The following is a 24,439-nucleotide window of genomic DNA, read 5'->3' as shown; positions in this document are numbered from 1 at the left end:
GTTTAATCAAGATTAAATATATGCCCAAAAAGAGCTTGCAAATCATAAGAGATCCAAACATTAAAACCATACAAAAAAAATGAAATTTTATGTTAAGGGAGTCTCGTACTTTCTACAAGTTTTGGACTTTCATTCGGGGTAAAATGCACGTGTCATACTACAGTGCATTCATTCGCAAAAAACCCACAGCCTTCTTCCACATTTAAAAACCCATACATAAACATCATTTATAGAATTATTTACATACAAGGCTTAAACATCTCAAATCAAACCCTTTGATGAGCCACGAACAAAAAAAAAAAAAAAAAAAAAAAAAAAAACATCACATTTGAGGTTACGGGGACTTTCTTGACGTTTACGGCTTGTGTGAGCCGCAAGTAGTGACATTCTGTTGCACAAATCATTGAATGGATTTGGAGGCAGGAGTCATTAAATAATGATGCTCTGCAAACACTGGAGGGTTAACTGGCTTGCAAGATACTCCGCCTCTGTCTTTAAAGTTGCTTTGCATTTACACACACCCACACACACACACAAAAAAAAAACTAAAGTGTGATAAAGTGAAATCAAATGTCCTCGATGCCCACTTGCCATATTCGACAATCACTTTGATTCAGAGAGCACAGTTCATACAGCAATTCTCACAACGCACTCAGATGTTGGGTACATATGTCATGCGTAGCTGAAGAACAGAATGAATCTAAATTACATTTTCAATAATAATAAAAAAAACATTTAAATGTTAGTAAGCAACCGTGTCACGCAGAACACAATTCTAATCAGCTCTTTTTTCCTTTTTATTTTTTTAATTCATAATGTTTGAGATGACAACTCAAAGAGGAAGAAAGGAAAAAAGTAGACAAAACAGAGTTTTGTGTTATGGATTTTCTACACAGATGTAACAGTGTGTTATGACCTAAAAAAAAAAAAAAAAGGATGGTTAGTTGAGTTTATTGTCACGTGCGTGTCAGAGCTCTGAACAGGAAAACAGGAATGATAAAACAAATCCCCCTGCTAACATTGACAACACAAGCTCTTTCTTTTTTGTGAGTCTTTAATTAACAAGTGGTGAACAACACATATGATAAGGGACTGTCAACAAGCAACTTTTTTCTTTTGTAAAAACTCAAACGGAAAAACATTTGTGGGAGAACGGAAATTACTCCTACACTGATTTGACTTTTACACTTCTTACACTGTGACGCTTCTGCAGCCGATAAGGCTCACAGCCATAAATTACCATGTGAATGATGTTTTGCACACCCTCCTTCAACACCCATGTTACTGAATGACTTCTTGCCGGTCCTTCATAAATGATGCAAGTTTAAAAAGACACACACTGCTGTTGTAACCTGACTCTCGAAATAAGTATAAGAAACAGAACGTTTGCGAGAAGAAGATGAAAAAGACCACTCGTTCCACTTCACAATCCTCTCAGATCTTCATACAGGTACGGTGGCTTTGTGACAACAAAAAGGATGAGCAGGTTTGAGAACCCGGGCTGTTTAAATGAGTGAGAACACAATTGGCAAAGACCAGACGATCTCTGAGTAAAAGGCATAGTGTTATGAAGCACATCTTTAATAATAAATTGATTTCTAACATTGTCCTCTGTGTACTTTTGGGATAAACAACCACCTTTTCCACTCAAAAGCAAACAAACAAACAAACAGAAAAAGAAAAGAAAGAAAGGGAAACATAGGCTCGTGGAGCCGCCAAGTTTCCATTTGTGGTTATGATAGCATCACTTGGAGCACAAGCAGCCACAACGCCACCGTGTTGGACAGTGCTGGGCCGGGCTTTGGTGACTTAAGTGGAGCCCAGGGGAGGAAACTGGTGAAATATATCATGAGAGCAAAGTCCTACAGCTTGGTGTGAATGCAGCAAGGACAGGTGGTGAATATACAACGGGTATACGCACTCCTCTTCCAAGGGCTCGATAACGGGATCTAGCATGGGTGCATCTTGGGTCACGCGTACACATACAGTAAATACATATTAGTCGAGTCTCCAGACTACGACTCCAGATGTGTCTCTTTGTCTCCCTCTGGTGGTTTAATCCAGAGTTAATCTGGTAGTTTCCTCCTTCACACACACGCACACATACACACAAATACAGGCTGCCTTCACACAAATCTTCACCCTCCCCCCCCTCACAAACACACACACGCGTACATACATATATTTATATATACGAACATACACACTCCTTGGCTCCCCTTGTGTCTGTATTCAGGCTTATCTGGTGTAGTAGACTCTGTAGTAAACACTCTTGGAGCGCCAGAGTGAATAGGAGTTGTCGAACTTGAGCAGGTAGACTCCGCGACCTGGGTACTGGTGGCTGCCGGCGTACACCTCCTCATGACAGTCCCTCCGGTAAACCGGTACAATCTCATCCACCTGAGGCTTCCCTGCCTCCTTCTTGGCCTTCTCTTCCTCACTGGTTGGCTCGCCTGCAGGTAAAAAAACAAACAAAACATAAACAAAAACACAAAAACAAAACAAAAACAAAAAAAACCACCAATGCATTATTTGCGCAAACAAAAATACATTTTGTGCTGTATGATTTTTGCATTACATTCCAAGAAATGAGCCCAACAGCGGGTATTCCTTACAGGTTAGTGTGAGAGGTAAAGAAAACACTAGAACTTAAAGGTGACAAAGCATCCAAACATTTAATTGGACTGTGAGAACAGCACAATATCAATATTATTTAAAAAAGTGAATGTTGTTCAATAATTTGACTGCCAGTATTCAGTCATATGCTTTCCTTTATATGACAAAAGATAGGCAGGACTTTTGTTACAATGGCAAGAGTCAGTGGATAATTAATTATAAGTGTAGGATAAGAATAAAATATTAATGGAAAACTAGTTACTAATCTCTCAAACGGGCTTATAACTGAAGCCACAGAAATAAAGCACAAGACAACACTAATTAGAGCATTGACAGCCTTCATGCAGACTTTGTGTGTACATGTACAGAAGTGCATGAGCATCATGACAGACACTTTTTTTTTTAATTTCTTAGCAAATATTTTATTTTCCCAGTAGTTTTGTAACAAATAACTTGGCACTAAGTGATATAATCGCATGTCTCTCGTTCTGTGGACCGACTCCACCGTTCTGTTGTGCAGAGGGCAGCAGTAGGCTACGTTCACACTGCAGGTCTTAATGCTCAATTCCGATTTTTTGATCAAATCCAATTTTTTTTGTCTGCTTGTTCACATTACAAATAAAATGTGACCGCAAACGCGCTCTAGTGTGAACCCTCAAAGCGGCCCGCATGAGCAAAAGAAGACGTCACACACAACGCCCTCTGTTTAGATCCAGACCAAACAGTATTATTTGACTGATGGCCCTTAATATAAAGACTTGTTTCGGGTCTTACGTTTCCCAATTTTGCTTTAAGTTATAAAGCTATTTTGTTATTTACATATGGCCTAATAATTATCCTTATTGCTGTTTTAGAGAGGAGCGGTGCTTCAAAGGATAGTTACAGATTTCTGTCAGAATCTGCAGATTATACAGTACGAATAAAATGTTCACGTTTTTCCAATGCTGTCTTCCCAACAGTTTCACTAACATCTACACGGGATGGCCACGAAGCATTCGCGATGTCTTATCGGGCACTTCTCCAGCGCTGATACTTGGCGTCTGTCTTGTGTCAGTGACGTAAAAGACGGATTTAATGCAACATGGCCATTCAAACAGCAGTCGCTTTCTGAAACATCAGATATGTCTCACATTCAGTACCACATACGAAAGTGACCCAGATCGGATTTGAAAATATTGGATTTGTGCCGTTCACACTGTCATACCGTGATCGGATATGGGTCAAAAAAGTCCAATTTGATGCGCTTTCGCATGCAGTGTGAACGTAGCCGTAGTGTCACACACAGTTAACCAGTTCTCAGCTTATTCTGATATGACAAGCATTTGAACTGACGGTAGTTCTCTTAAGCAAAAGGATGACCACCATCGCCAGCTACAGTCCAAGATACTGGAACTGGAGCACCATTAACGGTGGGACAAAGTGCTTTTTGGAGAGGGATGATCAACCTGACCAACAAGCCAATCAGCAGGGAAAATACAGGAGGGGAACAGTCAGGGCTAACTGGTTAGAGGCAACTAAACTTTCAAAATAAGAGTTTAAGTGTTGCCACTAGTAAAACTATATAAATATAATTCACTATTTAAATTCCCTATATATTATATATAAAAACCAAAAACAGCTGTACGGCTTATACCCAACAGTGAAAGGAAACAGTCACAGTAGTGGTTGACACAGCCGCCTAACCCTGGTTCGATCCTGGGGGGAGAACAAATCATTGTAGGGGTTGTATGGGGGCATCCAGCATGAATAATTAACCAAACCAATCATGGTATGATTAAGTGAGAAGCCTCAAGGCTGTAATGCATAACTGCTGTTTACATAATAATAAGGAATGTGTTTAAGTACAGCAAGTAAAAAAAAAAAAAAAAAACTACCCTCACCTTCATCATCTTCATCCTCTTCACTGGACTCTGACACGTGCACGCTGACTGAAGCAGAGGCTGCGTCCGTCCACTCGAAGAAGACCCCAAAGCCGATGTCGTAATAGTCTGTAGCAAACTCCCAGAACAGGTACGAGCCGTCTTCATGAGTGGGAACACGCACCGTCACCACCTCGCCGCGCCCCACCGTGATCACGCTGTCTGCGTCCTGACGGATTTTCTCCTTGAAGTCCTTGATCTGTGGCCGTGTCCACATGGAAGGAGCAGCTATGACTGGTGGGGATTCTGCTGCAATCAAAAGGAAAGAGAAGACATTATCTATTTTCTACCAGATTTCTTACAAAACAAACAGTGCATTCCCTAATAAGCGATTCCCTTCCAGCATATACAGACCAAATCCCAAACAAGCTCAACTTGGAGGAAACCTGTGTGTCTCAGAACGATCAGAGAAAACCAGAATCCATGTGCATAATAGCAAAGATTTGTTTTTGCAGGCACAGCTACCCCAGCTTTATTTATCATTCCACTGAACAGGAAGGAGGAAGTCATTTGGAAAGGGATATGTGTTTTGGATTCACACCAAGGACTTTTGCATATCTACTGTGATGTCTTTTACTCCTGTAAGCGGAATATGTGACTGGAGGAAACCTAAACCAACACATTATTGTGTGTCACTTGTTCCAGCTCTTCTGCCCTCCAGGTTACATCAACAAGGGCACAGCAGATAAGCATCAGGTTTCAAGCCTGGCAGACCGCTTCACTGCTCTGACAGAGAGCTTACCCTGTCTGACCCCTAGTCATTAGCCGCTCCAATATTTCATGCTTTTATTTTGAGATGGATATAGAGCAGCCCACCAACCTAATAAAGGTCCATTCTCTGAGACCTCTTCTGCCGGTTCAGGCTCTGGCTCCCGATCCATACTTTCTGAGTAAGAGTCTGACTGGCCTCCATTGATTGTTGGAGCTTCTTCTCCAGTCTGTGGTGAAGCAGCACACAATGGTCCGGCTGAGGATGCGGGGATGGGTTCACCTGTGTGGAAGCTGCTAGATTCTAGGGTGCCCTGCACCATTGAATCAGACTGCTGCTGCTTCTGTAAGGCCGCCTAGGATGAGAAAGAGAAACCAACAATCTAGTTTCACCAGGGCTGTGTTAGGGTTGGATAAGATTATTAACAATTAAATTTCCATCTTCTGGCAACATCCTATACATCTCGAAAACCGAAGGGTCTGTTTTTCAGCTTTGCTGCATACGAGTAGACCTAGGGCTAGACTTTTGAACAACTGATTTGCTCAGGGATTTTTCATCTTAGTCTTTGTTTGAGGTTTTTGTTTACCACACCTGGCTGTTAAAAATGGTATAAAATAAAGTAATTCAAGTCAAAAGGTTTAAAACATTTTTGGCTATTTTTCAATAACTCCTTTGCAATTTAACAGTTCACTTGAGCTGGAAGGACTCTAAAGGGAGGCCGATGTCTTACAGGAAGGTTTTATGCATCAGTCAGGATATTAAAGAGGACATGAATAAAGGTGTGTGCTGTCAAGACATATACCACCCAGTTTGGAAGGCTAATTATTAGCAAGGGATTTCTACACTAAATCTATCCTAGATAATACAGCTGCTAGGCTCTGACACACATTCCTTTCAGTCAGATAATGAAGAGTTAATTAAGGGACTAATCTCAGGGGTCAACTGATCAGATTGAATTTGGGGCCAAAGAAAGACCTGCAGGCAATCCTTCTAATCTATTCTAAGTACTCCCACATTAACTGCAAATCCTATATATTGAACAATAAAACTCAATCAGTGAAAAGTCTATGTTATGTTGAGATTCTGCATCCTACCTGTTGCTGGGCCAGCTGGACCTGGTAGAGCTGCTGCATGTACTGCTGATAGTGCTGCTCCTGCAGCTGACGGATGAGGCTCATCTGCTGCTCAGGGCTGTTTGGGTACTGCTGAGCAGCATACTGTTGGAACTGCACCGCTGTCTGCGCATTTAATGCTGCCATTATCTGTTGTCTGGTTACATTAAAATGAATGACAATGGAAATACAGGAAAACAACAGGAAGTCAGACAGATTTGTAGTGAGATTTTCATCTTTGGGCCAAGTGTCAGCACAGGACTAACCCTTGTTTTCGGTCTCACAAAATACGTGGAAATAAAAAGTGATTTAAAAAAAAAAAAAAAAAGCATACAGATTTAAATACAAAAGGAGAGGAATGCTTATATATAAAATTAAAAAAGAAACAACAAACACCACACATACTTCTGCTGCTCAATCCGTAGCCTCTCCTCTTCTGCCTGCCTCCTTTCTTCTTCCTCTCTTCTAAGCCTTTCCTCCTCCTCAAGCCTCCGTCTCTCTTCCTCCAGCCTCTGTCGCTCCCTTTCTTCCTCTTCCCGCCTTAGACGCTCTTCTTCTTCTCTCCTGAAGAAAAGAATTGAATGATTTAAATAATGTAAATGGATAAAAATGCATAATTTACATGCAAACAAAAGCCCAAACTGTGAAATATACATGAATATCACGACATTCTAACAAGGTCAAATACTGTATAACCTATCCACCCAAACTAACCACAGCTTTCCAGCTTTTCTAGATAAATAGAGAGCAAATTGGGGTAGAAACTAAATTTAAGACACACTAGCAGATGAATGTCCCTTGGACAAAGAAGCTGATCCTCCCACCTTTTCCTCTCCTGCTCCTCCCTTTCAATCTTGTGTGATGTGACGTATGGGGCAAAGAGGTTACAGCATTTGTTAAGTAGCTTGACAAACTCCACCATGGCATCGTCCTTCTCCATGTTACCCAGTGAAGCCCACTCTTTCCTGCACACAGGTCAAGGTGTAGACAATAATAGGTGCATTATTTTTTTAAAATTTCATTCTGAACAGGATGATTTTCACCCATTGTCTGAATCCATTTCAAACTGTTAATGAGTAAAAATGCACGAGTGTGTATTTCCTGATACAAAGCAAAAATCACTGAGATGTCCACTACAATCCAAAGGTCACATGCATGAACACACACACAAGCTGGTGTTACCTGCGGTCGTTGCCCAGGACATCAAAGAAGCCGACCTCTGGTGAAGCATCGGGATTGTAAGGACCGAGTAACACCTGTTTGTGCAGAGCCACCAATCGAAGCTTCTCCTCATAGGTCGGGTGGAAGGCCTTTCCATCTTTATCTGAAGGCAGCAAAGTGGAAGCAATGAGTTTGCAGGCAATCCTGTTAATGTCCACCTGCAGTGAATACTACAGTGCAGCTTGTGTGCACAACAAGGTAGTAAAAACTCCCACGTACAGGAGTGTTATGTTCTTGTGCCAAGACTGTAAAGCGCAGATAATTACTCCTAACTGTGCTCTCCCACTCTAAACTTTTCAAGCTTCTTTGTGGTTAAAATCATTAAGAATGAAACACTGAGATGACATTAGTCATACCTAAAGCTTGATTTAAGGTGAGGCAAAAGGGAGATTTAGGCAGCTGAGTTGAGCAAGTTGAGCAAGTAGACCTAACCCTGTCTGACACACTGACAAGGATACAAAGCCCAGATTACTATCACACAGAGTGGCAGCCAGGCCCCGACCTGTTTGCACAGTCATCACAAGTGTTCTGCCATAATACAAACAGCACAAATGCCCAGTGTTCAATGCAGCTTACACTTGTGTACGATGACTGGAAAGTATGGACACAGTATTTTGCAGGATTTGTGGCTTTTTGTAAAGCAGACATATAGAACTAGCTAGAATGGTCAGGCTGCAGAATATAGCCACACATATCACAATTTCTTTTCCAATTATTCAACTACTTAGGGTATTTCAATATGCTTTAAATCCACCCCAGCATGTCCAGAAGGCCTAAAAATGGCTCCCAGAGCACACATAAAAGTAGTACTACAAGTAGTAGCAACATAGGAGTGATATGAAAGGGCAGGTGTAAAAACAGTCAAGCCGTCACATAAACCCCCCCCCCCCCCCATAGACTGAAAACGTGGTTAACTGCTTTTAGGGGCGGCGAGCTAAAACTATGCAGCAGTTGTATCCTCAGAATAATAATTCCTCCAGCACAGCAGGAACTTGTCATTGAGTACTTTGGGAGGAAAAATCTTTGAGGGCAGCTGCCACCTGATGCAGTCCCGCTTCAGTCACAGCAGAGGGAGAGCGTGTTTAAAAGCTCCTGAACACATCCCAGAACAAGCTGTCATTCAATTGGAATGGAAATCTTCCTCGTTTGGTGGAGGAAGCATGCATAGAAATATGCAAACTGGTAATAAGTATAGTCACTCCTCTTTGGTGCAAAGACAAAAACCCAGAAAGGAGACAACAGTGGCAAATCAGCTGACACAAAGGGGCCACTCACAAGTGCCGTGGTTGTTTTACCCTTTAACGGCCAGCAGCGTTAGATACTAGTTAGCCGTGAAGCTAATGTAACACCGAGGCTGACAGCAGTAGCACCAGTCCCGGTGGTGACAGCTAGCAGCTAATGCTAGCAACCTGCTAGCCTGAACCAGCGAGCGCCACACTTTAAACTGTTCGAGCAGCTTTCTCACCGCTTGGGGATTGAAACAAACATGAAGTACCTTTAAAAAATTTAAGGGCCATTCCGTACAGCTCCAGCAGAGGAAAGCCCCATTTCCTCTCTATCGCACATTTGGCAGTCTCTCCATCTTCGCCTTCAGCGCCGCCCGGCTTATCTGTGCTGGGTTCCGTGGGTATGGACTCCGGTTCTTCGGCCTGGCTCTGCTCGCCCTCCGGGTCCGGAGTGAGGGTGAGGCCATCGATGGAAACTTCGAGCCGGCTAGAAGTAGCGCTGTCGAGGTCGCCGCTCTGAACCTCTGTCGCCATCATGTAGACTGTCAGCTGAAGCAGCCACGTACCTACTTCCGTTTCAATCCAGCGGAAGTTCCGGTTGTTTTCTCTCCCCTCACCGATGTAAATAATGACGAGGTCTTACCAACAGATAAAAAGACTTGCCCAAAAACAAACAACCCCCCCCCCCCCCCCAGCATTTTATTAACCGTCACGTACACTAACGGACACATATAAAAATTAACATGTATTTTAAAATATGCAATGGATAAATTGTCTTTTTTTTAATCGATTTTCCATGTTTTCCATATAACGATTTTATAAGCTTATGCTTCTTCCTGCTCCTTTTTGAACATGAAGGTTATTTGTAGTTGTGGTTGCTCGTTTTCCTTTTGTTTTGCTTTGTTTATTTGTCTCTTTTAATTCTATGTTGTTGTACTTTTTCAACATGTTCAAAATAAAGATACAATCTATCAATGTCAATAACCGGTATGATCATCCCTATTCTTCAACACATTTTGAACTCACTTTGTCAAGCTTTCTTGGAATGTCTTTAAAAAGTCTTTGGGAATAGTTCTCCAGGCTTCTTGAGGAACATTCAGATCTCTTCTTTGGATGTGAGGAGCTATCCGGGTATGCTTTTTACTGCACTGGCAGTGTGTTTGGGATCATCATGCTGAAAAAGCCATTGCCAATCGGATGCTTCCCAGTTTTGTTTTGTTTTTTAGTTTTCAAAACACACTGCACACCATGCTGGAATATGCCATATTTTCGGTTAATAGTTCTTTGGGAATAGTGCAATAATACTTGACTTAGGGGCCTTTTTATTATGTTGGAATGATTCACAGGTCAGTGTAAAGTGACTTAACAAACAAACAAAAAGAACTATCCCCCTGAAAATGATCAGTTACAAGGACTGGACAGAAAATTAATGAAAAAGCAGGCAATGTCCAAAGAAAAACTTTAAAAAACCTTCATAAAGCCTGGAGAACTATATATACTATGCTATACTAATGTCCCCGATGTTTTATTTGTAATTAGCTAATGATGGTTGCTGCATTTGCCCAGGTGAGGTACATTGACAGTAAGACTTGGCCTAAGCTTTGGATAATACTTATGCACATTTTGAATGAGCACATGCTCTCCAGCTCCTTAAATTATCCTTCAAATACACAAATATTGTACTGAAATACATTATAACAAGGGCCCATTAGACAGGTGACATTTTAACACATTGCTGAAAACCTGTGAGAATACTTTGCCTGTCTGTCTGCAGGGTAAATGTATAGTGGCCTGGCCCAGGTGTGAACTTGCTTTTGTTTGGGGGCTACAGGAGCAGCAGTATTAATCCCCCACAAGAATTTAGTCCAGTGTTTGCTTGTAGTCCAGCCTGATAACTACATCTTATCAGTATCAATCAAATTAGATCTGCTTTTTAATCTAATTACAGTGCCCAGTGTCTGTCATAGGTTGCCAAACTAAACAAACTATATAACATACCACAACAGCTAAGGTAAAGCTGAAAGGAATTTTCATGCAGTTGCTGTACTAGGTTAGCATTTTTAATCTACCATGGCTTGTCATCACAAATCAATGCAAAACAAAAAAAAAAACAAAAAAAAAAAACAATAACAATAAATAAATAAATTGTCCATGCTATGATCTCCAGGTCCATCAGAAGAATGTCACAAAACATCAAGAACTTGAGGACCCAGATTTTTAGCATAGCAATCTGGTCTGTGCACAAGGGGCAATACCCCATTAGGGCCCCCAGACAAAGCACCCTATGAACTGTGAATGCTTTAGCCAACAAGCAAATCCTATTTGAACAAAAGTAAGTGTCGAAGTACAGAGATCAAAAAGGTTAAGATTACCGTTACGCCGCGGAAACAAAAAAAGACACACATTAAATATGCACACACAAGTAAACATGGACTTAAAATGATCAAAGTACATTTAAAAAAGGGAGCAGAGCATGTGTTATGTCAGAGTCCCCTGGTGGTCTGTCATTGTTGCAGATGTTCATTAATAAAGGACCCTGCACCTCCATCAAGAGTACGGATTAACATATGAAGAATCACCTAAAATTTTGGCCTGTCAAGGAGTGTTGTAGGTACTCCCCAAGAGTAAACAATGCATGCTCTATTTTAAACGCTGACAAACACATTGCCAAATTTGCACTACACTCCCCAGATGACTTAACCCAGTAAGCTCTGTATCCTGTAAAATCTGTGAGAGGAAATATTGCAAGGAATCTGGAAATTGTTGCATTGTCAGATCATAGCATAGTGCAGAATTCAATCTGCAGGCAAAAAAGTGGAGCATGAGGCACAAAATTGTTTAGTCTGTCTTTGGGGAGGGAGGGCTTCCTGACCTCTTGACCCAATCCCCCCTCTGAATCAAACGGAGGTGACATATTCAATAAGACCTGCCCGCTCCCAAGTACTTTTTAACCGTGGTTTGTGTATTGAAATCCACTTTGTTGACACTGATAAGGCTCAGGAGGCATCATTTCCCACAAAGTAAGGCTTGTGTGAGGGGGCAAGTCATGGAAAATCTATGCTTTCTTTTACCTCCAAACATAGCTTATAACCTTCCTGACAGATGTGGACAATTCAATATTTTGTCAGTTATTAGGGTTTAAAAGGTTTTTAAAAAAAAAAAAAAAAAAACTTGAAAAAGCCCCACAGTCTGTGGTTACATCATCTGATAACATGCAAAGGCTTAATGACTTGAGAGTTCACAACATTCTAGAAGGACTCCTTAAGGTTGAGATCAGGGCTCTATACTTGGACTAAAGGTCTGTTGCAGAACTGGTTGTTCTTACTGTCACTGAAGCAAAACTAATGCCACATATAACAGCAAATTCACTTCAATGAAGTTTACTGCCAGGAAAATTCTTCAATAGCAGTTATAGATGGCAATAAATGTTTTGCCATCTAACAAAAGGGTTTTTATATGGTGTAAGAAGTCATCCTTTTAACAGTCGTTTCTGCAGTTTCAGATTTTATTGACAGCTTTGTTTTGTTTTTGTTGTTGTTGGTTTTTAGGCTTTGGGATACTCTGGGATGCTGGCATGATGCAGAATAACCTGTATAAAGAGCCAGTCTTGTTGGGTATACATAATTATTAAATCATGCCCTGTTTTGAGTTAGATTAATAATAATAAAAACCTAATGCTTGCGCTTATATCTGTTTTCTCACAGCGTCCTGGTATAGTCCTTTGAACTCCTCCACCTTTTTTGGGAAATTGCCGTTTCCGTCTTTCTCCCTTTGAAGGCTGAGGGTCCATTATTGCTTCATCCATGCCAAAGCGGATAAATGTTTTCTCTGCCGATGTGTATTGAGCGTGCAGATTCCATTAAAACTCCTTTAAACAGACCTGCGGCCGGACCATCGTTCCAGGTGTGATTGCTTCACACCTCTGCTGGCCCGCAGACGTCTGAAGTCGCTGCACGGCCGCTGCAGTGCCGGTCGGCCCCGATGGCAGACCCATTCACACATCTAGACAGCTTTACCTTTGATCACAGGAGGATTTAAATCCGGCGAGCGCACGGATCTCAAGCTCAGTCAGTCAGTCACCGGGGATAAAGCGGAAAGGATGTCTGCAGTTCAGGGGAATATGCGCGTCGGGGAGGCGAACCAGTTCCACATGTATCACGAAGGGCCTCTGCAGATGAACAACGCCGTGAATCCAGGTTGGTGGCTCTGGGATCATTAACCCCAACAAAAAGTTAATTTTCAAATACCGGCCTAACAGCTGCCTCAGAGCTCAACTTACGCAATGATAACTAAATTGCGCCTGCGTCTTCTTTTCAGAATGTGGACCTCCGGACGGTGGAAACTACTTCAACCCCGCAAATCCTGTTCCCAGGGCGGACAAATGCGTGGCAATGCTGACCCACAGGAGAAAGAGGACCAATTTCACCCAACAGCAAATCAAGGTGCTGGAGAAAGTTTACAACGACACTAAATATCCCGACATCTTCCTACGGGAGAGACTGGAAGCTCTGACTGGGCTGCCGGAGTCCAGAATTCAGGTGAAGTCCGGTTTAAACGCCACACTTTGTTGAATTGGTTGATTTATTTTGCATGGTCAAAGGGCAAACACAGTCACTTAAGATCACAGGAAACTCTCGCTACTCCACACTTGTGGTAAAATTGGATTTATGGAGTGGTAAGATGTGAATTAACGGATTTCCAAAATTGTAGGTGTGGTTTCAGAACAGAAGGGCCAAGTCTCGTCGCCAGGTTAGCTCATCAACGTCCACAAAGGTCAGCAGCACGCCAGCAGCTGGTCCCTTTATCCAAGTCCAGAACAGGATGGCTCCGGAAAAAGGTAGCTATTAGCTTTACTCACTAGTTTTGTGCTCACATCCTCACTCTAACATCAGGTCAAGCCTGCTCAGTGTCACTCATTGTAGTTTTAACTTCAAGTTTGTGGCTTCTTTTTTCTACATTCTAAAACATGTTGCTTAGTTTTGTTTTTTTTCCCCTCTCCATTGCAGTTTGTGACAATCTTCACAGTGCTGAAGTACATCAGATGGGTGGTTTTGGACTAGAGGAAAGTTTCAGGTCTACAGTGCACCTACAAGGCATCGAGGACACCCACAGGAACACTCTTCCAAGCAAACCCAGCAGCTACGCCCAAGCATCTGCCTCCCGCATCTATGACAAGGAGGGCGCCAGAATGAATCCAGAACACATGCAGCGACACAAGCAGAGTGCTGGCACTTCGAGCTGCAGCGTCCCTCTCTATCCCAGGAGAGAGCACCAGACAAACATGGACGCCAACATGACCAACAGCCAAGCTCCAAAGGTTTTGGTGGAGTATGACAATTTCCCACCAAACAAAACCATTGGACCAGAGATGAAAGTTGTGATTCCTCCCATCCCAATGCAGAACCCCTTCAGCACACCATCATCATCTAAGGACAACAGATGCCAAATGCAGTATCCGCAGGCGAGGGCCAGCGGGGACAGGTTCGATCACTTTTCCCAGATCCCCGCCAGAAAGATGCAGGACTTCTCCGACTCGGATTCTGATTGGGAAAATGAAGCAATGGCAAACTTCAGTGGCTTTATGTGATGCATTACAAAAGCTACATGTATCATAAGAGGTGTGAGAGTGTATTTATTTTAAAACTATATATAAAAAAAAAAAAGACATTTGTTTTGTATGAATTTGTTTGTTTGTTAATAAATGAAACAAAGCCAAAACCTGCTTTTCAATATTATGTTTAATATAAAAAGACAAACATTTATATACAACTGCCCGGGGGCACTCTCATATACAACTTTACAAAAACTGAAAAAAAGGAGAATCTCTAGGAAAGAACTGTTGATGGGGTTTAAAGGTCAGTGATGCAGACTTAGTGTGGGGGGTGTTGCAGCAACAGCCGATGTAAAATATGGAAACACTTAAGATCAAAACCCCAGAGTTCTCCTTTATAAAAAAATACTGAAAAAAAAAAAAAACTTTTCAGTGCGCACAAAATTACAAAAGCCATTTCAGAATACACAGCAGAAAGGCTGACAATATTCCTAATAATCAGATATTGTACAATTATCTACAATAACTTTTTAATTATAAAACATTCCTTCGCGTTCCCCTGTACTTATCATTAAAGGAGCAACAGAACACACAACTTAGAGGGAAACATCAGAAATAGCAAAATATTGTTGCATAACCATACACACCTACTCAAAAATAAATAAATACGGGCAATAAAAACTGTTAAAACCTTATGTTTGGCACGTGAAACCAAATAAATAACAGTTTTAATATTTTGGAAATGTGGAGCGTGGCAAAAAGCTTTAAGACTCTTTCAGGTTTGTGTTCATTCAGTTGGGTGCACAAACATTTTGATACAACAAAAGCTTGTGGGTAAAATATTCAGCATTCTTCTCTCCATTCCGATCAAAACTTGAGGAAATCTGGGAAGAACTCAAATTGAAGATCCACAGCATCGACATGAGCCTTCTTTGTAGTCTTTTAACAGTCCAGGTAAAAGCACCATTTCACAAGACAAACATGGATATACCGCACTTCCGTGTGTGTACATGCACCTGTGCGTGGGCGGGACGATGCAGGTACTCAGACTGCATTGGTGTTGTTGGCAGCGAATGCATGCAAATTGCCCAGCTGACTAAGGCCACTCTGGATGTGTGCCACATGGATCTCAACGTTATTCTGGAAGCAACTGGAAATGCAGAAAAATAACCAAAGTTATGAAGAACAGTTAACAACGGAACAACCAGGTGGTCCTGCAACATCAGCAACTTTTGCTTGTTCAGCAAATGTATGAACCACTAAACAGATTGCAGATAATTGTAATTTGTTATTTCATCATATATCTTAGAAATCCACCAATAAGCAAATGATACAACAAACAACACCATAACACATCAAAATTATTTTGGAAATTTCAGAATACATGTTGTATTAGTTAAAATAAAGTGTGTATAAAAAGAATAGCCTCGCTTTGAAATTGACAGGTCACTGCCTACATTATAAACAAACTTTGCAGCTAGCTAAAACAAACCAATTTTAGTAAATTAATTATTGTAAAAGAACTGCAGCCCTCCTCAGTTCTGCTCTCTTACTCTGACTTTTACTTTGTAATTGCTCTGAATAGTCTCCACAGTCTAGACTCTGTGATCAGTTCAGCTAGGGTTCCCATGCTGCTCGGCACAGCCAACAACCTGCCCGGTTCTCCACATGTCCTGCCATACACTCAACATCCCACCCTGTTCAGCTCTGCTGTAAATATTTTGATCTAACCAAATGCCCTAAATAGTTATCTGTCAATCACATGCAGCTAGCTCTGGCTCATTTTACATTATCATTCACATCAAAGTGTGTAAATGTTGTGTGTTGCTCAGCAACATGCAGCAGTTTGCATAGACTTCAGTGGGAATCAAAATGACTCCAGTAAAACTAATGAGAAAGTTATTTATTTTTATACCACATAGCTGCACTATCCTATTTTAGGAAAAGCCATGAAATATGAGATTATACTGTTTTAACAGTTACACTATTTTGGGAGTTTTGAGATTCACAGATAATAAAGGAGAAAAATATTCAGTTTTGTCTTAAAAACAGTCATTCTTGCTCTTTTGTTAGAAATGGATGGAAACACTATTTGGTCCTTTACCTGAGGTTGGAGGGATCAATCGATGCTTTGATGTCATTGAGAGAGTCTGTTAGAGATTTAAACTCAAATGAATTCAGATCCCCACCATCTGCCAAACACTGAGACAAGCCAGGAGAATGAATGATTAACAGGTAATCAAATCAGAAGTCATGGATGTATTATATTATATTTACTGATTAATTGATAAAACATATATTGTATTATATACTTGAAGTTCAACATTTCTTAACAAATTACTGCTGCGAAGCTCTAAATTTTTGCATTGAATTTCAAACAAATTGTTTTCTTGCACACAGAGTGTGACATCCTAACATCCTCTCCTATCATCCTGACACACTTGTGATAAAAATACATCTTCTACCTTGATCTGTAGGAGCAGAGCAGTGAGACGGGAGATGAGGTGTGTGAGGCTGGGATTTGCCACACTCTGCTGCCCATCCTTCATGGCGTTGATGCGCATTTGCACCATCTGCTGGGCCTCTTCTTCACTACGCCTCCGCAGCTCTGTGGGATGGTCTGCTGGAACCATGCCCTGATCAGGAGCGAGCTGGAAAGATGTACACTGATGTTTAACACAAGGCTCTCTTACTCATTTGTTTCCTTACTCGTTCCTGACTAACAAGAAAAAAAAAACATGCTAGAATTATCAGATACTGCAATAAAATATTTCAAGTTTAAGTGTAAGCGTGCCTTTTCACTTACTTCACAGCAGTACTGCTGAACTTCATGAAGAACCTTGTTCAGATCTTTATTTAGCTGCTCCAGCTCAAGCACGGTGGTAGCATATCGCTTCTGGAAGTCCAGATCAATAGGCATAGAGTATGACTTCTGAACACAAAACAAAAACATAGCTGAGGTAAGCTTGATGTGGATATTTCAGAAGCATTTAACATGTTTTAAAGTAACTTAACTATAATGACTTTACCAGCTTCTCAGCTTCTGTATTCATTTCTTTCAAGTGCTTGATGTGCTCTTTCTTGATCATGAGGATTTTGGACAGTCTTGTCTAATAATGGACAGAAAAACAAGACAAAGCATTAGAACTACATTGAAGGACGTCACCTTTTTAGTTTTCAATTTGACAGGAATTCCTTACCACTTGGACCAGGAAATTGACAGGAAATCCTCCCAGTGTATCTCCTTCAGCACCGGGCAGTTTGTTCCTCCATGGTGACTGGGTGATAAGAGGGTCATTGTCCTGTTGTTTAAAAAAAGGCCAGTTAGATCAACAATCTTCATTTGAAATCTGTTTTTAGATGGGCAAACAGATACACAGCTGTGAAAAAGGTGTCCGGCAAAGGTTTCACTGGCTTTTTTTACAGAGGAATCAGCTTCTAAGGGGGAATTAAGTGATTGCGCCACTAGCCCACCTTGGAATTCTTCAGTCTACCCACTGATTAGCATTAATGTATAAAACGTATAGTGTATAGTAGGCCAAACAAAGCAGTTATTTGAAAACAACAAAAAAAAAAAAGAAAAAAAAAAGAAAAAACAAAACTCGAATATGGCCAAACGTGTCAGCAAATCAACAAATGGTAGTAAATGTAGTTTCAGAATACCATATGGACAGGAGTGGTAGCAGAGGGATAGGGCCCTCTAGGCGGAGTCATGAGGCTTTGCATATAGCGTGCTGACCGATGCTTCTGGGCAAAGGCTGAAATGGGCATGGTCTCATTAGGTTCATTGCTCTGGAAAAGAAAATTACAATAAGATGGTTAATAATATGACCTGTGAAATTCCTACGATACAGCTATTGGCATTTCTTCTTCTTCTCCTGTGTGGCAAAATCACACTGAGAGTGAAGCTTTTATGAGAGTTAAGTTAAAGTGTTTACCAGGACTTCATAATCAGGCACAGTGTGAGTTCCCAGGCCAGTGCGGTCAAAGGTGACACGATAGGTGGCGGCACTGGTGTCTACTGCATCAATCTGCCCTGTGAACAGCCCATCATGGAGTCCTCGGAGACGAGCTGTAGAACAAAGATAAATGCACTTGATTTAAACCTGAATAAATAAATAACAAATAAATTAATTATTCACATATGGAGTCTGATACAGCCTACACCACACCATTAAAAGGATCTGACTTTTTACGAGTACAGATTCATTTGGTGTCTGAAATAGCCAAGTAGACGCTTTGCTATTTGTCCATCCAAAGATGTTATTGGCTTGATTTCTTGGTCCTTTAATTGTCCATAGTTTTGATCAAATTCAACTCCAGTACCATATTTTAAAATGATTGATTTGTTCACTGTCTTGTGCTCTTATTGTTCAACTTTCTCTTTTTTTTTTTTTTTTTGTGTCCCGTTTGGATCTTTAGCCATCAAAATTGTTGTTTTAAGGCCAAGAAAGATGCCAAGCGGATTTATTTTACCAAGTGGATCATCATGGCCTTGCCATATTGGTCCATTTGATTGACCTTTATTATAATTATGAATTTATTTTATTTTCAGTTGCTACAAACGGGACAGACATGACTGGGGGATAGGACAGGGAGAAAGAATGAAAGAAAGAGGGAGAGAAAGAAAACCAAAGGGGAGAAGAGACGGTGAGAAGGGGGGGGTCACCTGTATGGAGAAAAAAAACAGTATTTGTTAGGAAAGACTGCAGTCCTTCAACTTTGAAGGAATTTAGCAATTCCTTGTTTATGCTCGCCAATAAAGTCAACTGATAAAGCAACAGAGTGTAGACAATCCTTCAAATATGCGTTGCTATACTACAAAAGATCTGTACAATCACCACAATTTCAAGGTGGGCACCTCAAATTAGCATATGGACACACGTTTTGTTTCATAGAAAATAACGTTTCTATGAAACGTCATCTCATCACAGTCGAGCTAACCATTGATCTTTTGGATACAAAAATCATTCAACTTGACCTTTGAGGGATCCGTTTTCATTTGTGCCATAATTAGCATATTAATTCTTAAATCATGACCAAACCTGTGTTTTGTGAGGTAAATCACAGTAAAACTGCTCTAATTAGGTCATCCTTAAGTTCTCCCCAAAAATGGCTGATAGATCAGGGAACAGATAAAATAACTTCTCTATCTCTTAAGTTCAATTCCGTGAATATATCTTTTGAAAGTGCAAAGCAGAAAAATGTAAAATGCAACACTGCAGCTCATTTGAAAATCTTGCGCTCACTTCAGTCATCTTACCGGTGACTTTGGTTCCTATGATGAGAGGCAGAGGGATTTCATCAGGAAGATCTTTGCAGTTTGACACGTCAGTTAGTTTTCTTTGCTGCAGCAGCCGCATTTTCTGCCGTTTCTGCCTCAATGCAGTTCGCTCTTCAGCAAAGAATGCAGATGAACACCTTGAAGGGACAAAAGAGCACAGCAATGTAATGCCAGTTCTTTTTATCCTGACACATCAAGTCCATAAGGAAACTGTTCCATACACTTATGTAAAAATCACAGCGTACCGTCGAGGTTTCCCCATCAACCTCCTTATTGTACCCCACTCAACTCTGGTTAGCTTTCTTGTTTTCAGGTTGGGGAAAGTCTCCTTAAGACACAGGCAGAACTCATTGTCACCCTCGAAAAGAGGCCTGGAAGAAAGAGAAGCAACAGTAACAGTTTTATAATTACCAATTTGCTTTTGACTAACATGATAAGCTGAATTAAGACCAGTTATGCGTGGGTAACTTATTTTTTATCTCATTTATTTATGTGTACTCATCAGGGAACAAAAATAAATAAATAAATAAAAATCAGACTTTACCTGTCAATATTGGAATAAAACCATTCATAGATGCACCATTTGTGAGCTTTGGGCAGTTTCAGCAGGTTTCTTAATCTCAGCCCTATTTTCTGGGAAGCCTTCTTATCTGGTGTCACGATGTTAGAAAATTTCTGTGAGGAAAACCATTAAAACAACAGTCATTTCATAAACAACAATATGGTAGGCATTTTAAAGAACTCCTTTGGAAAGGGTTACATTAGACAAATCATATTCTGTTATGCTGTAGAGATATGATGAACTTATTCAATCTCAGGCACACCAACTTGGTCAGAAAGCATAACCTTTGAAACTCACATTACCCCGCAAGGAGCCTTTTTAAAAAATTCTAGTTTAGATTTTATATATTTGTGTGTGTATATGCGTATGTTTATTCATATACACATATGGATATCCAAAGTTAAACTCTATCTTATTCTTTTGGCTATTGATTGATTTTTATGTTAAATTTAAGTTATTAGCTATAATTTGGACTCACATTTTATCTTATTTTAATGTTGACATGATGTTCAACTCTTTGAAGACACTCGTACCAAAAACAGGTCAGGTATAAACAGATAGCTTTTGGACCAAAACAAACCTCAAACAAAGTTGAACTTTTATACTACGAAAACTTTCAAACACCCAAGTGTAATATATCTCGTCACAAGTAATCCAAGTGGATGAGCACTTTTCAAAGTCAAAAGTCAAAGTCAAAGTCAACTTTATTTGTCAATTCTGCCACATGTACAGGACATACAGAGAATAGAAATTTCGTTACTCTCAAACCCTAGATGAAATTGCAAATGAACATTTAAATATAAGAGAGTGAATAAAAAATGCAAATAAAATAATTAAAAAGTAAAAATTTAAATAAATACAATACAATTTAACAAGAAAGCTATGCAATATACAATATACAGGTAAGGGTAAATGACATTGAGTGTAAACCAGGCAGAGTAGTGCAAATAGGCAAATAGTGCACTATTTTCACACACAATTTACTTTACTTTTAATCTTGGGCCTCGTAAACTGCACAGGTGACACAATTATCTTAAAGTTTAATATGAACAGTGCTAACTGGAGCATTACCAGGAAAATGTATTAACTGCAATATATACGTGATCGTAAGGAAGAATGCAATCATTACCTGTGGTGTGGTGGTGACTCTCTGGCTCCTCCGTGGAGATCTGGACGGAAGACGCTGCTGCGGTGGCTCATCTTCATCTCGAAACAAACGGCTCCGCTTCGAGCTCCGTGTAGGCTGCAAGAACAATGTAAATTCAAAATATTACCAACAATCTATAAATAACATTGTGGCATTCTCCATATTAGGCGTCTATTAGCAGTAGAAATTCTGGCATGTTGCGTTATAAATAGCCTGGCTAACACAAATGTTACTCTGGGAACTCTCATGTATAATACACAGGTTCTGAAATAATATCTAAGTAAATGTAAAGACCCCCATTCATGCAAAATGAGATGAAATGCATTTTCCTTCCAGTTCCACATCACATTACACTGGCATGAAACAACTTAATGGAGGTAAGAAAATCAACTCCTGAGATGTAAACAGAACTGTAAAAGACTTAACTATGCTGCTAAGATGAGCAAAGGGCAGTAACTATGCATACACTAACGATATATCCATACATTACCATTTTCGGCCATAGCTCTCTCACATAAGATGAAGTGACTTTCTTTTCATTTTAAGAAGAAATAATTGTGATTTTTTTTTAAATATCAAACCCTGTATTACTGCATTGTAATAATTAACTTCTTGGTTGCTAAAAGGAAAGAAAAGATACACTGAACTGCTCCCTTATTTCCCAACGGGTCACCACAGTGGATAGTACTTGATCTGGTGCAGCTTTGACATGATTGGTATTCTTTCACTGAAAAATTCCAAAACCGTGGCAAAAAAGTAGCCGGAAATGCATCAGGAGGAATCAATGGTACTGAACAGGCCAATTACAATAGCTGCGGCTTACACTGACACCACATTTAGTTCCGTTTCAGTGGAGGTGTGCGTCATGTCATGCCTTAGGGTTTCATCATAGGGTTTTAGAGGGATTTCCTGTTATGACATAGTTATGGCACAAATTTCCCACTGAAGCATAATTATGGAGTAAGGTGACTATGTTAACCACTATACCATATTTTTCATATTAGTAATTAAAGCAACATGTGTAACAGATTCTCTTTGTTTTCGAAGTTTTCATTGCTTTCATTGCATTAACTTACCGTGTCCATTGTGACAGAGGAATGCCGTCCCCTGGTGTTGTGAGCTCGAGGGAAGCTGTTTTTCTCATTCAGAGTGTTGGACAAACTGCCCTCTGTGAGAATACCAACATATTTATATACAAGAACACCAAAAACAGTTTTTAAATCAGTAATTATATCTTAACAACCCTATACCAACAGACAAAAATCACATGCAAACAATAACAGGACCATTATGCCATGTAAGCTTGCAATTAGAAACTATTACAGAGCTCTGACCAACGTGATCTGACACAGGTCTAATCGATATAGTGAGGAATTCGAGTCAACGTTTCAGAAGCACCCAGTATATTTGTAAACAGTAAAAAGCATAAATACAAGGGAATCCATACCTTTAAGACTGACGAGTGCCTCTGCTGAGGAACCTGAGGAAGAGAACAATTTAGGCTACATTACTGTAGAGCAGGGGTGCTCAATGCCAGTCCTCGAGAGCTACTGTCCTGCAGCTTTTAGATGCATCCTTGTTCCGACACAGCTGAATCAAATGAATGGCTTGTTATCAGGCCTTTTCCAAACTTGATGGCATGCTGAAGAGGTAATCAAACATTTGATTCAGCTGTGTTGGAGTAGGGATGCATCTAAAAGCTGCAGGACAGTAGCTCTCGAGGACTGGCATTGAGCACCCCTGCTGTAGAGCATTAAAAAGCATAAAAAAGCAACACCACATAGACGAAATCTAAAACGGTGCAACTTTGATAAATATTATTTGCCAGTGTTCTCCTTTTTAAGTTACGAAATGCTCATTTCACCTGTCGCAGAATCAGTAAGATGGTGCTTTAAACCCTGACAGCAGCCAGGCAGGTGAACAGGAATTAAAAATAAAGCTAGCGGACTCGGTTAGGCCTTTACCCCCAACTGGAGCTGTCAGACACGGGTGTAACATCAGCTGTGGGCAATTCGTATCTACACATGAGCCGGACAAGCTAAGCTATGAGCTGTAAAATAACGTTATTTACATTAGGTAAGTTCCCAGAGACCGTTTCAGGTGTAAACAGACAAATGAACTGGCAAGTTTCCCTTCACAAGATCAATAATGATACATAACGCATAACTATAACCAGGGTGAAGGAACGCTAAAAATGATGAAAGTGTCATGGAAAACTAAAATAAATCAATAAAATAGAAAATAAGTCCAGCAAAACAGATAGCTTGTTAGCAGCTAGTGGCGTAGCGGCAGCCTTTTTGTTCCTGCTATACGCGATCTAAGGTTAGCAGACGTTAGCTCGGGGCTAAGCTAACGGTATTTGTTCACCCAGTTGGGCTAGAGTAACTTGTTCAACTCCAACATTAGCCATGGTTAGCCTCTCGCGCTAACAAGCGTTAGCTGACTTAGACAGACCCGGTGTCTGTTTGCGTCTAAAATGAGCTTATGAAGTCCGCGCAGAACCTATAATAGCCATTACATGGTCAGCGATATCGGGTTTTGGCCAGTTATTTATTTTACCACCGCGGGACTGCTGCTTGTTTACAATGCAAAACTCCTTGAATTTGTGTTGTTACTCACTCTCGTCTAACAGCTGGTCCATCTCCGCCATCTTGAATTAGCCGCGCCGCTTTTTCAAAGACCTTGTCAAAATGCATTCTGGGTCGGGACTCTCTCTGGAGGGCGATTTGAGAAATAAAAATCCCGTAATTTGCTTAAATGGTAGCTTAATAACTGCTTCCAGTAGTTTGTTTATCTAAACAAATACATCCACTTTCTACACATCCAACTTTTACATGTTAAATGTGAAGTTAAATCCTTGGGAAATCGTTTCGTATCAAAAACTTGACTCGGAATGGGAGCATAGCAACCAGCCATTGTTTCATACGCCACATCAGTTATCGTTCATTTCTCCTTTACGTTTTAGTCTTTGTTTGGAAAGTGTTGTGTTTGAAATGAAATGTTCTCTCTTGAGTAAATGTATTTATTTTTACCTGCAGTTATACCAAGAAAGATTTTGTTTATACTATACGCAACATAAAACACAGCATATG

At 40.4% G+C, this 24,439-nt stretch overlaps 3 protein-coding genes across 5 annotated transcripts; 1 reads left to right on the top strand and 2 right to left on the bottom strand.

Annotated features, from left to right (window-relative positions):
* Nucleotides 1–1,036: 1,036 nt before the first annotated feature.
* Nucleotides 1,037–9,463, bottom strand: acbd3 (acyl-Coenzyme A binding domain containing 3). Of its 2 annotated transcripts, none has more exons than XM_026143069.2 (8): nt 9,073–9,463; nt 7,539–7,680; nt 7,181–7,321; nt 6,762–6,920; nt 6,339–6,513; nt 5,356–5,599; nt 4,497–4,784; nt 1,037–2,453 (listed from the first exon to the last, which is right to left on the bottom strand). In XM_026143069.2, the coding sequence occupies exons 1-8, from the start codon at nt 9,338–9,340 to the stop codon at nt 2,239–2,241; spliced, it is 1,632 nt and encodes a 543-aa protein (XP_025998854.1). In that variant the 5' UTR covers nt 9,341–9,463; the 3' UTR covers nt 1,037–2,238. The 2 variants fall into 2 exon arrangements, with proteins under 2 accessions (XP_025998854.1, XP_025998855.1); XM_026143070.2 differs by having other exon boundaries at nt 4,497–4,781.
* Nucleotides 9,464–12,719: 3,256 nt separating this feature from the next.
* On the top strand, nt 12,720–14,521 carry mixl1 (Mix paired-like homeobox). Its single transcript, XM_026142643.2, has 4 exons — nt 12,720–12,999; nt 13,121–13,341; nt 13,514–13,640; nt 13,810–14,521. Exons 1-4 carry the CDS (start codon nt 12,903–12,905, stop codon nt 14,388–14,390), a joined length of 1,026 nt encoding a protein of 341 aa, XP_025998428.1. The 5' UTR covers nt 12,720–12,902; the 3' UTR covers nt 14,391–14,521.
* A 2-nt stretch (nt 14,522–14,523) lies between these two features.
* lin9 (lin-9 DREAM MuvB core complex component) lies at nt 14,524–24,087 on the bottom strand. Of its 2 annotated transcripts, none has more exons than XM_026194901.2 (15): nt 23,967–24,087; nt 22,795–22,827; nt 22,424–22,515; nt 21,330–21,443; nt 20,183–20,313; nt 19,884–20,009; nt 19,618–19,775; nt 18,293–18,426; nt 18,018–18,146; nt 17,555–17,656; nt 17,384–17,464; nt 17,161–17,286; nt 16,820–17,005; nt 16,459–16,556; nt 14,524–15,504 (listed from the first exon to the last, which is right to left on the bottom strand). In XM_026194901.2, exons 1-15 carry the CDS (start codon nt 23,995–23,997, stop codon nt 15,399–15,401), a joined length of 1,647 nt encoding a protein of 548 aa, XP_026050686.1. In that variant the 5' UTR covers nt 23,998–24,087; the 3' UTR covers nt 14,524–15,398. The 2 variants fall into 2 exon arrangements, with proteins under 2 accessions (XP_026050686.1, XP_026050687.1); XM_026194902.2 differs by lacking the exon at nt 23,967–24,087 and adding an exon at nt 23,212–23,316.
* Between the last annotated feature and the right edge of the window lie 352 nt (nt 24,088–24,439).

This window comes from Astatotilapia calliptera, chromosome 15 (assembly GCF_964374335.1).
Source record: "Astatotilapia calliptera chromosome 15, fAstCal68.1, whole genome shotgun sequence".
NCBI classification, from domain to species: Eukaryota; Metazoa; Chordata; class Actinopteri; order Cichliformes; family Cichlidae; genus Astatotilapia; species Astatotilapia calliptera.
Note: the sequence above shows the minus strand (reverse complement) of the source record. Positions and strands in the feature narration are given on the sequence as shown.

Coding starts and splice junctions, on each gene's coding strand:
- acbd3 (XM_026143069.2), bottom strand. CDS start 9,340: ATGATGGCGACAGAGGTTCAGAGCGGCGACCTCGACAGCGCTACTTCT. Junction 7,681..9,072: donor GGCCCTTAAATTTTTTAAAG/GTACTTCATGTT, acceptor TGCTGCCTTCAG/ATAAAGATGGAAAGGCCTTC. Junction 6,514..6,761: donor CTACGGATTGAGCAGCAGAA/GTATGTGTGGTG, acceptor TAATGTAACCAG/ACAACAGATAATGGCAGCAT.
- mixl1 (XM_026142643.2), top strand. CDS start 12,903: ATGTCTGCAGTTCAGGGGAATATGCGCGTCGGGGAGGCGAACCAGTTC. Junction 13,000..13,120: donor GAACAACGCCGTGAATCCAG/GTTGGTGGCTCT, acceptor TCTTCTTTTCAG/AATGTGGACCTCCGGACGGT. Junction 13,342..13,513: donor TGCCGGAGTCCAGAATTCAG/GTGAAGTCCGGT, acceptor CCAAAATTGTAG/GTGTGGTTTCAGAACAGAAG.
- lin9 (XM_026194901.2), bottom strand. CDS start 23,997: ATGGCGGAGATGGACCAGCTGTTAGACGAGA. Junction 20,010..20,182: donor TTTTATTCCAATATTGACAG/GTAAAGTCTGAT, acceptor TCTTTCTTCCAG/GCCTCTTTTCGAGGGTGACA. Junction 17,657..18,017: donor CTACCACTCCTGTCCATATG/GTATTCTGAAAC, acceptor TTTAAACAACAG/GACAATGACCCTCTTATCAC.